The sequence below is a fragment of the Thamnophis elegans genome, chromosome 2 (assembly GCF_009769535.1).
Source record: "Thamnophis elegans isolate rThaEle1 chromosome 2, rThaEle1.pri, whole genome shotgun sequence".
Lineage (NCBI taxonomy): Eukaryota > Metazoa > Chordata > Lepidosauria > Squamata > Colubridae > Thamnophis > Thamnophis elegans.
Window position 1 is genome coordinate 152,086,946 of NC_045542.1, and position 14,105 is coordinate 152,101,050.

Consider the following 14,105-nt stretch of genomic DNA (forward strand, 5'->3'; position numbering starts at 1 on the left):
CTACGAGCAAACCAGAAGTCCGTTCCTGAACAGGGAAGCTCCTGAAGCCTCTGGAGGGCTTCCTGGGGAGGTCAGGGGGCCTGTTTTTGCCCTCACCTGGCTCCTATAAAACGTCTGGAGCCTGGGGAGGGTGAAAAAATCATGCAAAAAATGTGGGGGTCATGGTCATGCGTGCATGCACGCTGGGGTCACACATTGTATTATGAGTGTGGCACACCTGCACATGACTCCCTGCGTTCCCACTGCTTTTGGCACGTGAGCCAAAAAAGGTTTGCCATCACTGGTATATACTATGCAATCTTTAGAAGATCAGGTTCAGGTTTTACACACAGAAAATCTGGGGACATCCCAGGCAAAGCGGTTCACATTGATCTAATGATAGTTTAGGTTCTTGCTTAGTGGAACAATTCTGAGAGTATCAAACAGATTAGTGGTACTTTAGCTGCCCAGAAGAAATACTGATGTATTAGAACCAAGCATGGAAACTACTTGGACAGGATGTTAGCAGAGAAGTCTAGGGCTGTATGCTAGACTAGGATATTGAAAAAAACACATTGGAGGGAGGCAAAGTCTTTCCATATCTTTCCAGGCAATTATATGGGCATAAGCCAAAGTCATAAAGGATGCGGTGGCTCAGTGGCTAAGACAGTGAGCTTGAAAATCAGAAAGGTTGGCAGTTCGGCGGTTCAAATCCCTAGCGCCGTGTAACAGAGTGAGCTCCTATTACTTGTCCCAGCTTCTGCCAACCTAGCAGTTCGAATGCATGTAAAAAATGCAAGTAGAAAAAGAGGAACCACCTTTGCTGGGAAGGTTACAGTGTTCTGTGTGTCTTTGGTGTTTAGTCATGCCGGCCACATGACCACTGAGACATCTTCGGACAGTGCTGGCTCTTTGGATTTCAAACGGAGATGAGCACTGTTCCCTAGAATTAACTAATTTGTAAATTAGTTAAGTTAAATAATTTGCTATCATTTCATAACACATAATACTTCTGCAATGGGCCAAGCCTTCATAGTGACTACAGACATCAATGAAACTAATTTTGTTTTGTTTTTTTGCAGAGTTCAGAAAAAGGAGGTATTTTAAGGTGATGTTTTAGTCTAATCTGATGATTTAGTCTAATCTGATTTGACTGAAATATCACCTCCTGGAATAGATATTCCAGGGACTTGTCCTAAATGCAGGAAGAAGTCCAGTGGTGGGATTTAACAAGTGGTTCACTTGTTGGCTGTTGAGGGAGGCATGGCCCATCTCCATCTTCCAACTCCGCCACACATGCGGGATGAGCCTCCCACAATGGTCAACCTGATCCTGGGTGAACCAGTTGTTAAATTAACACACACACACACTATCAAAATGGATCCTGGGTGCTGTGTTGCAATGCAGGAATGGGCAATGTAGCAGCTGTCACAAGAGAAGGAGGTGGAGCAGGGAGAAGAAAAAGGCAAAGCGCCCTCCTCCTTTCCTTGTGCCAGCCGCTCCATTGCCCATTTCTCCATTTCAGCGCAGCACCCAGGATCCACTTTGATAGCAGGGTGGGTGGGTGGGTGATAATTTAACAACTGCTTCACTCGAACCAGTGCGAACTGGCCGAATACCACCATTGAAGAAGCCTCGTCCATACCAGAAGTAGGTAGAAAGGAATTTTAATGTGTTCAGTAACTAATTAAATACCGTTCAGTTGTCATAGCATATTGCAACATTTAGTATTACAAGAATCACTTTGGTGAGTAAAAAGCAGTCAAACTTTCCAGAACTGGTCCCTTAAGGGAAACACATAAACATTTAAATTGCAACTATGCCCATGGTCACAGAGGTTTCTTGTAAGGAACCCACTGTGATCAAGTCTCCCTTTATGATTAACAAAATGATGGTGATTTATTCTATTTCCAACAAATCCCCTGGAATTACTAAGTGAGAATACTTAGTAATTGCCCATCAACAGAACTTAACAAATATTTGGTAACATTTCATATAAAAATCCTGGAAAAACAACTCCAATAATGTCAGTGTCAGGGTTCCGATTGATGTCCTAATTAAATCAAGAGCCTCAAGCATCCCTGGCCTGCTCTCAAGTTGCCACAGGCAAGGGATGCTTTGTGAGTGGACAGTCAGATGGGGTTTATGTAATCAGGAGCTATAATAGCATGACACTTCATGTTTCTCCCTCTGTTTTTGCTGCCAGGGTGTATCTCATATTTGGTAAGAGAATATCGCTTCTCCTGAGACAGCTCTGAGACCAAAGGCAGTGGCTCCTCTCTCAAAGAATATCGCAAATCTCCCTCATGGTATGGGAAATGCTATTGCTGCTGCTTTTCCTAGTGTCCCACTTTCCCTGCGGGGCATCGATGGTCAAATGTCAACTGAATGTGTTAGAAGGAGAAAAGTACATGTTAATTTTTTACAATCCAGGAGATTATCTGATTAGTGGGATCATATCTACATCCAGTGTTGTAGTTCAACCATATAGTTTCTTCATGCCTCCCACCAACAGCTTTGCAAGGTAATTTACTCATGGGCACTGAATTCTGATTAATTGGTCATCTTGTCTGCATGGATTCCCACTTCCTAGTACAAAGTCACTGTGACCTCTTCCCCCTCCCTATGTGCTTTAAAGAAAACATTCTATCTAAGGCATAGCATGCACTTTGACGGGTTTTTTTAACTGTTCTATAAAAGCAGGTATTAGCTCCTGAGAGTCACTGTCAATCTCACAAAATAGTTGTAGGGTCGATGGAGCTTGGTTCTTCACAACAAGAGGGCTGTGAAAATATCTACAGACCCCTCACATCCTGGACATAAATTGTTTCAACTTCTACCCTCAAAATGACGCTATAGAGCACTGCACACCAGAACAACAAGACACAAGAACAGTTTTTCCCCAAATGCCATAACTATGCTAAACAACTAATTCCCATAATACTGTCAAATTATTTATTAAGCTTGTTTTACTCTTATTCTTCTCATCCTTCCTAGTACCTACCTCCATTCTACTTATGACTATAACCATGTTTCTTGTATCTTTACAATTTATATTGTTTTATTTGTTTCCTAGTATGATTTGATTGCTTATTAGCAACCCATGAATATCACTAAGTGTTGTGTCTTATGATTCTTGATGAATGCATTTTATTTTTCTTTATGTACCCTGAGAGCATATGCACTAAAGACAAATTCCTTATGTGCCCAATCACACCAATAAAGAATTCTATTCTATTCCATTCCATTCTATTCTATAACATACAGTAGGTGATGTGAGGGGGCGGAAGGCAAAAATAGGAGGTTCTTCTCGCCATATCTTCTCATTCCCTACAATGTTCTCTATGATACACTAGTCTGTCAAAGTCTCTCTCTCTCTATCTATCTATCTCTCTCTCTCTCTCTCTATCTATCTATCTCTCTCTCTCTCTCTCACACACACACACACACACACACACACACACTTTCTCTCTTCCTTATCACCTTTATCATCTCCTGGACATAGTCCTCAACTCATGGGCCAATTTACAACAATAAACAACTGACAATATTTCCTACATTGCAATGTAGTAAGAGTTAGCATTTGATAACCTCCCCAGCCCTTCATCAGATGACCCAGTTGAGTTTTTAGAATGAGCCATGATCCCATCACTCTTCCATTGATTTCAAACCAGATCTTTAACAGTCCAAAGTACATGTAAATGATAGAAATATAACTGATGATTCATAGATTCCCTTAAAAGGCTATCCAAAATATCCTTTATGACCTCCCCCCAAAAAAATCAAACCAAAAATGAACACCTATTAATATATCTTATCTTGCAGTAAGTTTGTGAGTTTTGTTCATGTCCTGCCCTTTGTCTTTGCCATTCATGAGATCAACCAGAATCCAAGGCTCTTACCAAACATGACTCTGGGCTACAATATCTATGAGATCCTTTTCAATGCAAGAATAACATACGATGCCATGATGGATTTTCTATCCATGGGACAGGATAACGTCCCAAACTACAGTTGTGGAAGACCCAAAAATCTGTTGGCTGTGCTTGAAGGGACTGATTCTGAGCTCTTTAGTCATGTTTCAAGCATGCTGGGCATCTACAAAATCCCTCAGGTATGAATGAAAGTTCAAGCTAGGTTTCTTAAAATAATACTTTTCCATTATGGACCTAAATATTTATTTTTCTCCATTCTGGCATCAGTTTACAGCATAGCTTTTGAAAGACAGACTGACTTTGCAGAGTTCCCCTTTTTACTGCTTAAATGGATTCAGACTATCCAAGGAGAAATTTTCTGATAGTGAGAACAATCAACCAATGGAACAGAAGTTTCATCACTGGAGGCTTTCAAGAAGAGACTGGATTGCCATCTGTCAGAAATGGTGTAGGGTCTCCTGCTTGGGCAGGGAGTTGGACTAGATGACCTACAAGGTCCCTTCCAACTCTGTTAATTTGTTTATCTGTCTATCCATATATTAACTGTAGTGTTCTCAATGACATATGAAAAGCATGACTTTGCATTTGGAAATAATTTTAAATTAAGCAGTCATATTGGTTGCTAAGAGCCAGATAACCACTCATCTTTTCTATTTCATCTTAGATCAACTATGGGGTTATCAATCACATTTCTGGGCAGAAACAGCATTTCCCTTTTTTCTACCGGATGAGTCCAAAGCAAGAACCTCCTCACTTAGCTATTATTAAACTACTACTCCATTTCCAATGGACATGGATTGGCCTGGCTGCTCCAGACAATGAAAATGGAGAAAAGTTCAGAAGAACCTTTACGGTTGTAGCCATGAAGAGTGGGATTTGTATTGCCTTCTCAGAAATCCTCCCTGTGGTCAATAAAAAGAAAACAAAGGGCTCTCTTCACTATTTTAGCAACAGCCATGTAAATGTTATTGTTTGTCAATTAGATTTTCAGGCCTCATTTATATTAACAATAATAATATACGATATTGAAAAGACTAATGAAATGTTTGAGGGAAAAGTATGGATTGCAACAGCTTTGACAGACATAGCTGTGAGATATTTTTATCGATTTGTTAATCTTCAGCATAAACACTTTTTGATATCCTTCTTAACCCAGACAAACCGAAGGACACGATCTTATGATTTAAATTCGTATTTTTCCACTCTCAAAAAGTTTGTGAAGACAGCATTTCAGAGTTCCTATTTGAGCCCAGTGTTGTCAAAGAGAATTTGGGGAAGATGCATAGAAAAAGAAAACTGGGAAATGCCACCTCACAATGTGGTTGCAGACATTTTGTCTGAGGACAGCCACAGTATTTCCACTGCAATCCAGGCTGTCTCCTTGGTGCTTCATGCTGTGCGTTCCTCTCGCTTCCGTTGGAGAACAGTCCAGATTGGGGATCATGTGTTTCCTCAAGTAGTACAGCCATGGCAGGTATGATTTTCTTTCCATGGAATTTTGACAATCCATTCAATTCTTCAGTTTCATAATAGGTCAGAAATAGTGTGAATACAGAGTGGGGTGCTGTACAGTTTCCCAATTTCTCATGTATGTACTTTGTAGTCTATGTAGTGTAAGAAGAATGAGAGAGTGAGATTTCTTGTATCTACCTGTTTTAAATTGAATTGTGCTAGTTCAGGATTCTGTAAGAAAAGGGAATCCTGCCTCAATAGAGAGTCCCATTCCATATCCATAGATTAAATAACACCAGGATGTCACAGTAACTCTGATATTCTCCTTGATCATCCAACCTTGACTTTGTCGACTGTGAAGATATGGGCAATTCAAATCTATGCCTCTACTCAATATCTTCAGGAAACTACCAAGTCAATTGCTGAAGTTCTTCTCTTCCTTCTTACAATACAGAGAGTTGATGTCGGGGGACGGTTTCTTTCAGAGGACATAGACAAGGGGATGAAGAACAATCCTTTTTAAAATATATTTTTTATTGTTTTTACATTTAAAACAGTGTAGCACCCCGAAGTCGTAGTGACCATACAATCACATTATATACAAATTATCTCATCCAATAACTGTTAGCCTATTTAATACATTATCTATCCATCTATCCAATCACATTATTTACAGTTTGTTCCAGTTGTCACCTTGTTTTATACCAATAAAAAAGTATGTTCCAAACTTCAAAATATTCTGATTCCCCTTTATTTTTTAATTCAAGGGTGAGCCTACCTGCTTCCACGCAGGCCAAAATTTTCCTAAATGTATCTACCTCTGATGGTGTATTTTCTTTTTTGCAATACTGCGCATAAGTTATACATGCCACAGTTAGTACATGTATAATTAGAAAAAGCACATCTTTCTTATACCCCTCCAGTATTATGCCTGGGAGAAAAATGTCTGGTTTGAACAAAATTTGATCTCCTACCATTTGTTCCAATCAAGATTATATCATTTTCCAGTATCTTTTTGCCTCATTGCATGTCTGCAACATATGATAAAAGGTGCCTGGTGTTTTTTTGCACTTCCAGCAATTCGGGGCCAAATTTTTAAACATTTTGGAGAGCCGTGCTGGGGCAAGATGCCATTTGTAGAACATCTTATACAGATTTTCTTTATAAGCCATGGACATTGTTAGTTTCCAATTAAGTATCCAAAGTTTTTCCCATTTAGCCAATAACACATTATAACCAAAAATTTTCACCCAGGCGACCATAGTTTCTTTGACATGTTCTGAGCTGAAGAACAATCTCCAAGCAGAGGAGGAAGAAGGGAAAGGTAGATAAGAGAGATGAAACAGACAGATTGCATTGGCACACCTACCAACGAAGATAGGACAACTCAGCATCACGTTGCTGAAGACGATTCAAAGACAGAGAGGAGTCAAAGTTGCAGGCAAAGAAATTTGGGATATTGGTGTTTTGGCCAAATGTATCACCAAAGTTGGTTGGCACATTAGATCAGTATTGGAGAACTAGCCATAGTGAGATGGCTGATAGCAGGAGTCAAAATATATTTGTGACGTGAGACTAGCAACTTCATAAAAGGGATCAGGCCAGAGTGATAAAGGAAAAGAGGGGGAGAGAGTAAATCCTTACTTGGATTCTTTCTGCCAACATTTGCAGACAGAGGCACTGAGTTGAAGCAGACTATTTTGAATTAGGATTCACATGGTAATGCATGTCTTTTTAGCTTCATCCTTTCCTAAGAAACTTCCAGCTTTACAATCTTTCTGTGGATAATGTGTATTTGGATGACGACGGAAATCCAGTTGCTGACTTGGATATCATAAACTGGGCAATGTTTCCCAACAAGTCTACTGTTGGAGTGAAAATTGGGAATATAGAAAGAGGAGCCTCTTCAGAAGTCAAGGTCTCCATCAATCAGAGTGCCATCAAATGGCCAACATCATTTAACCAGGTAATTCAGTTGTCATTTATCTGTTCCTATATATGGAAATTGATGTTATGCCACTCTGATGGACGGTGTGTTTTTAAAAAATGGTTGGGTTGAAGGATGCTCTCCAGCTTCTCCTTGGACTCACAAGATTTCTAAGTGCGTGGATACAGAATTGTTCTTGGGCAGGATGGAAATGTTGTGGTTGATTAATCCATGTTTGTAGCCTATAAGGAAGCTAAGCAGGTCAGTAAAGCCATTTTAAAAGCAGATAGCTTCCTCCTTTCTGGATCATGCTTTAAGACTTGAGATTCAGAGATAGACATTGGAAGAAGGAGGGCACAGAACAAGTTACAGTGGATGTTGTCCTAGCACCATGAGGGTGAACCTATGGCATGCACAGAATTGGCAAGCAGAGCCATCTCTCCAGGCACATGAGTGGTCACCAGCTGCTCTTCCAGGTTCTGGCATGTCATCTTCATACACGTGGGAGTGCCAAAAACTGGAAGAGTCACTGCCCTGTGCACATGCACATCCCGAGAAGATGATTTTCTGGTTTCCGGTGCATGCATGTGCACAGGTCACCTGGTCTTCGTATGCACACCAAAAACCAGAAGACCAGGTGGCCGGTGCACCTGTGCACACCAGAAACTGGAAGAGCAGCTGCCGGGCATGTGCATGCACACTGGGCAGCTGCTCTTCTGGTTTCCGGCAAGCTCCTGTTTCAGCATTTGGTGCCGAAAGGTTTCACCAACACTGTCCGAGATAGGAGCAAACAACCTTTCCATTCCCCGCTTTGCATTACACTCCCCCATTTTTTAATCATTGGCCATTCATGTGGAAGATGATGAGGTGTTGTATCCATAGCACATGCTCAGAGTTGAGTAGACTCTGGGACAAAATCATGCTGACCTTCAAGCTCTTATTGGAGGATGATGTTTACAATACTTTATGAAAAAAGTATTTTCACCGTATTTTGAAAGAAACATGAAAATTACATCCTTCAGTATTCTAAATTGGAATCTTCTGACTTATTTACTTTTCATAAGTAATATCCTCATTTGCATACTTCTCCAATTTTATGTTTAGAAGGCACCTTTTTCTAGGTGTACTAAAAGTTGTCTCCCGGGATACAGCAAGGTGAAGAGAGAGGGAGCACCTGTTTGCTGCTATGACTGCTCCTCATGCATTGAAGGAACAATATCCAGACAGGAAGGTAGGTGGCTCAATAGCAAAGAAGATGTCCTGTTCAAGTATAAACCAGATCTAACCCTACTTAGCTCACAAACTGAATCAAGTGTGTTAAATGATGCCAGCTGCTATGGGGACATAACCTATTTGTGACCTAGCAAAGTATTTCTCCCTCAAAATGCCCCATAATGCAGATAATTGTGGATGCAGAGATGTGTTCCTAAGACCAGGTATTTGCTCTTTCTTGTGATTATTGAAGTACATTCAATCAACCTAAGACAATTTTTTTAATTATAGAAAGTATATGGCTAGGCAAAATATAAAAATCACTTAGGTACAGAATTGGCAGTATTACAAAGAAGGGACCGAGGATAAATTATTATTGTTCTACATATACTTCACTGTCTTCTTTTGGTAAATAAGTTATAATGTGTTAAACATTACTGGATTCACTACTTACACAGCAAATTATTTATGTTTCTCAGATGAAGCCTACTGTGAAAAGTGTCCAGATGAGCAGCATTCCAGTAAGAATCGAGATCAATGTGTCCCCAAAGTTTTAAGTTACCTATCTTATCAAGAAACACTAGGTCTAAGTCTAGCTCTCATTGCCTCTTTCTTGTCTCTAACTACTGCCTTTGTCCTGGGAATCTTCATTATACACAGAAAAACTCCCATAGTCAGAGCCAACAACCGGGACCTCACATACATTCTCCTGGTCTCTCTCCTACCTTCCTTCTTGACTTCCCTTTTATTTATTGGTCACCCCCAGAAAATGACCTGTCTCCTTCGGCAAACTGCCTTCAGTATTGTTTTCTCAGTTGCTGTGTCTTCCTTGTTGGCCAAGACTGTGATGGTGGTGGTGGCCTTTCTGGCAACAAAGCCAGGCAGCAGCATGAGGAAATGGCTGGGGAAGAGTCTACCCAACTCTATTGTTTTATCCTGCTCTGGTATCCAGATTGGTATCTGTATCATATGGCTGGGAATCTCTCCCCCATTCCCAGATTCTGACTTCCATTCCCAACCAGAACACATCCTGCTGCAATGCAATGAAGGCTCTGTCACCATGTTCTACTCTGCCCTTGGATACATGGGTTTCCTGGCTACCATTTGCTTCTTTGTGGCATTTCTGGCTCGAAAGCTGCCTGGTTCCTTCAATGAAGCCAAACTGATCACATTCAGCATGTTGGTTTTTTGCAGTGTTTGGATTTCCTTTGTACCCACCTACCTGAGCACTAAAGGGAAATATATGGTGGCTGTGCAGATCTTCTCCATCCTGGCCTCCAGCCTGGGTTTATTGGTCTGCATCTTTGTTCCCAAATGCTACATTATTATCCTGAGACCTGACCTGAACACCAAACAGCACTTAAGGATGAAAAACTATGAGACTTGTTGATTAATATAGCTTATTTTTTCTAAATAATCACTGTAACATAAAATAAAATAGTTGGAAAATAAAATCCTTTTTATGTGTTGTAAGAAATATTTCTGATCCTTGAGAGGCCTGGAATGCAATAATAGTATTTCTATCATGAAAAACTGTCAAGACTTAGTCAAGGAAAAAATCCAACTGGATTGACCATGCAAATGTTCTGAGTGTGAGGAATATGCTCCACAACAGCCATGTCATCACACTGAAGAGAAGGAATGCCAATGATGACAGTATGAGAAATATTTTGCTGATCCTTCTATAGTGGAACATTCAGTGGGCTCTAGGAGAACTCACCACAGCCAACTTGTCATGGGACAACTTGCCACAGGGTAGGAAGAAATGGTGGAATAGAATGATTGAAGAAAGAATGCCAAAGGAAGAACAAAAGAAAATGTGAATGACAAAAATTAAAATTTTATTATTTAAAATAATTAAATTGAATTATTGAATTGTCCTGCTGTGAATTATCCCATGGTGAGTTGACTGTGATGAGTAATCCTGTGGTGAATTGGCCATGGTGAGTTGGCCACAGTGAGTTCTCCCGTTGTGCATTCAGTGTGCCTTCCAGTGGGGGAAAATATTCTGTCTATCTCTTGTCTTTGTAGAAAGTTAGCACCCACCCCTCCTAGAAGAATGAAGTATTTTGAGAAATATTTAAAAAGGCAGAATATTATATTCCCCTAAAGGATAAACCTGTTTCTAAAGACAGAAACTCAGAGGTGCAGCTCCCTACCCCCAAACAGATACTAAACTGAGGCCATCCTTTAGAAATGCAGATTTGGTAATCCATTACTCCCAGCAGCAAGGTCTGAACAAAGGTAGGGTTAGCTCTCAGCCCCTTCATTGTATCACCCAGCAAGCTTCAACCAAGCCCGGGACACAGACAGCCTACAGAGTTAGCTATGACCCCTGCATAGCCCCCTGGGAGTCTGACAGCAACCAATAGAATACATGCCCTTGCCACAGGAACAGGAAGCTGCAGGGAGGCCTGCTAGGCCCAAAACAGGGCATGGAGAGGGTGGTTGCATGAACATGCATGGGGGAGCACAGGGGCCATGTGCACATGTGCAAGGGTGGAGCACAAGGGGGTGTCACACATGCATTACATTATGCGCATGGGCACGCGCATGTGTGCTGTCGCGCACGGACATGTTTTCAGCAGACAAGGACAAAAAGCCACCACTGTCCTATAGATTTCCCTATGTATGTAACAGCCGGGAATCCACCACCACATTCACCCATTTGCAGCCCTTTTGTTTGTATGGCAGGGGCTCTTGAGGGGTAACATACCCTATTTGGAAGAACAGCTGAAAATCAATTAATGGGATTTTTGCTATGGCTGGATGAAAGCCTTTCAGGGTAAATCAAAGAACATCTCAGACAGGTGGTTGCCCAACCAGTGTGTAAATACATCCAGTGAAGCGGGAGGTCACTACATTTGTAGAATTCTTGACTTTACACCTGTGCTTCCCATGTATTATACTAACTACATGTATTATAGGAGACAAGGGGGGGATTAGAGTTGTCCCTGCATGTTTATGCTCTGGTTAGTGAAAACATTTAGAGAGCTATAGAAAATGTTTAGTCTTTTGGGAAACAGATTTCTGCCTCACCATGTCCTCCATAGCAGTCTTCTTGTGATGGCCATGAAAAGCTTACAGACTTCTCGATTTACCATTGAGTCAAAATCATACAGAGTCTATCCTGTCATATAGGAATATCTGGGGGAAATGCCCTGCTTTTTATGAAGACCATGACTGTTGCTGGTCTTCTCTTTTGCAGAAATGAGAAGATTTCATAATAGGTGCCTCTTGCCAGAGTATATTCATGAACTGGAATAGGGCATAGCAACAAGGTCAGCCAATGAGAGCTGAAACACTGGAAGGAAGGAGAAAGAATGGAAGGAGAAGGAGGAAGATGGAAAAAGAAAGGAAGAAAAAGAAGAAGGGAGGGAGAAAAGAGGGAAGGAGGTAGGAAGAAAAGGGGTCGCCCGAGCTCTGATGCCGGCTGAAGAAAAGTCCTTTCCTTCACCTGAATCCCGCCTGAGCTCTGATGCGGGAATCAGTGGGGTGCGTGCAGGGAGGAGAAGAGAGATTCCTCCCAGCACGCACCCCACTGACTAAAGCGCTTTCACGTGCAGGGAGGAATCTCCCGTCCTCCCAGCTCCATTTCGCCCGCAGCAGAGATCGGGCGGGCCAGAGGAAGCACTTTAATCAGTGGATGCGTGCAGGGAGGAGGGGATATATTCGTCCCTGCGCGCAGCCCACTGATTAAAATACTTGCTTTTGCTCGCCCGAGCTCTGATGCCGGCGAAAGAAAAGTCCTTTCCTTCGCCTGAATCACACCTGAGCTCTGATGCAGGCACCAGTGGGGTGCGTGCAGGGAGAAGAGAGATTCCACCCAGCACGCACCCCACTGACTAAAGCGCTTTCACGTGCAGGGAGGAATCTCCCGTCCTCCCAGCTCCATTTCGCCCGCAGCAGAGATCGGGCGGGCCAGAGGAAGCACTTTAATCAGTGGATGCGTGCAGGGAGGAGGGGATATATTCGTCCCTAGGCACAGCCATTGATTAAAATACTTGCTTTTGCTCGCCCGAGCTCTGATGCCGGCGAAAGAAAAGTCCTTTCCTTTGCCTGAATCACGCCCGAGCTCTGATGCAGGCACCAGTGGGGTGCGTGCAGGGAGAAGAGAGATTCCTCCCAGCACGCACCCCACTGATGCACCACGCCCTTCCCTTTTTCTTTAAACGAGCTTCAGTTTCTGAGGGGGGGGGGAAAGCTTTATGTGCCAGGATTATTGAGTTCCTCGTCAATGGAGATCCGCCCACGATCGGGGGCAACTGAGGCAACTGCAAAGGTGTCACATCGCCACCACCCACGTTCACGAGGCGCCGGCAATCTCCGGGCGGTGCGGACATCTCCCCCCCCCCACTCTATTCCCTCTTCCCCAAAGCATTTTTTCTGTATTCTGGGAAAGGGGGGGGTGTTTTGTTTGTAGCGAAGAATAAACTGACAGTTGGTCAGAGGGAAGGTGGTGCTCCTTAGCCATGATTGCCAGGTGTTCCTTGAGCAGGAGCCATGAGAATAGGAGGACACTCACATTGCAGAATAGCTCAATCTCTTCATCCACCCCAGTGCCATTTTCTATTAGAATTTCTGAATTGAGCAGTTTTTTAAAAAGGGAACATAACCCCCACACACACTTTTCTCCACACTAATATGGATAAATCCAGGGGTTGGTTCTAGCTGGCATTACTCCCGGTTTGCTTGTATGTGCACTTTGCATGAATGCATGCTGAATGCACACATGCATACTGGATACACACGGCACATGCATGCATAGTTCAATGGAAATTGTTCTGTGCATGCCAGAACAAAAATAGATGGCGACCAGGGAATTCGTTCGGGGTCATGGCCAGGCTGGGTTGCTGCCGGTTCTGCGACCTAGGCCGGCATACCACCGTATGAACCATTCCAAACCAGTAGGAGCCTACCTCTGGATAAATCCCCTTCCTTATATTCAGACCAGCTGCACTAGAATCATTATCTCCAAGAGAAAATCAATATTCCTCACTACAGTTATTATTATGACATCTAGGATGTTAAATAGGAGTGGGAAGAGAGTGAAGCCTTCAGAACTGCTTAAAGCAGAGGCCTAAGACTAAACATTCCTCTCTGCACACCAACTGAAATTAATTTTGGAAGAAGAAGAATCACAGAAGATATGTGCTTCCCAGTTCTAATTCCCTCAGGCAGCCCAGAAGCCCAGTTTTTCCACTACCAAATCTAAACCTCATGTTTTCTATGTGTTCCTGAGCCAGATCTCTCTTCCCCCTATCCAAACTAGCTACTTCATCTCTGTACTATCCCTCAGCTCAATGCTATTTGTGATGAGGATTGTGATGAGTGATGATTCTCCAAACTTATGTCCCAAACATAAATTCAGAAGAGTTTTAGGATCAAGTTAAGTTTGAAATTGAATACATAAGCAAGATTGTTATTGGAGACTGGAATGACAAAACAGGAAAGAGCAAGGGAGGGAAATGTAGTTATAGGACTAAGGAGATATGGAATGGGAGAACAATTGCTTCATTGGTAGTATCTTGAAGCTAGAGTCTGACAAAAACAGAATTAAACAGAGTTATTTCAAATCAGTAAAGAAGTGAAACAAGACT

The 14,105-nt window shown here is 42.2% G+C and overlaps 1 protein-coding gene across 1 annotated transcript; it reads left to right on the forward strand.

Annotated features, from left to right (window-relative positions):
* The first annotated feature begins 2,348 nt into the window (after nucleotides 1–2,348).
* On the forward strand, nucleotides 2,349–9,895 carry LOC116524090 (vomeronasal type-2 receptor 26-like). The gene is made up of 6 exons (XM_032239175.1): nucleotides 2,349–2,503; nucleotides 3,805–4,093; nucleotides 5,128–5,388; nucleotides 7,105–7,332; nucleotides 8,398–8,524; nucleotides 8,985–9,895. Exons 1-6 carry the CDS (start codon nucleotides 2,349–2,351, stop codon nucleotides 9,893–9,895), a joined length of 1,971 nt encoding a protein of 656 aa, XP_032095066.1.
* Nucleotides 9,896–14,105: the final 4,210 nt, after the last annotated feature.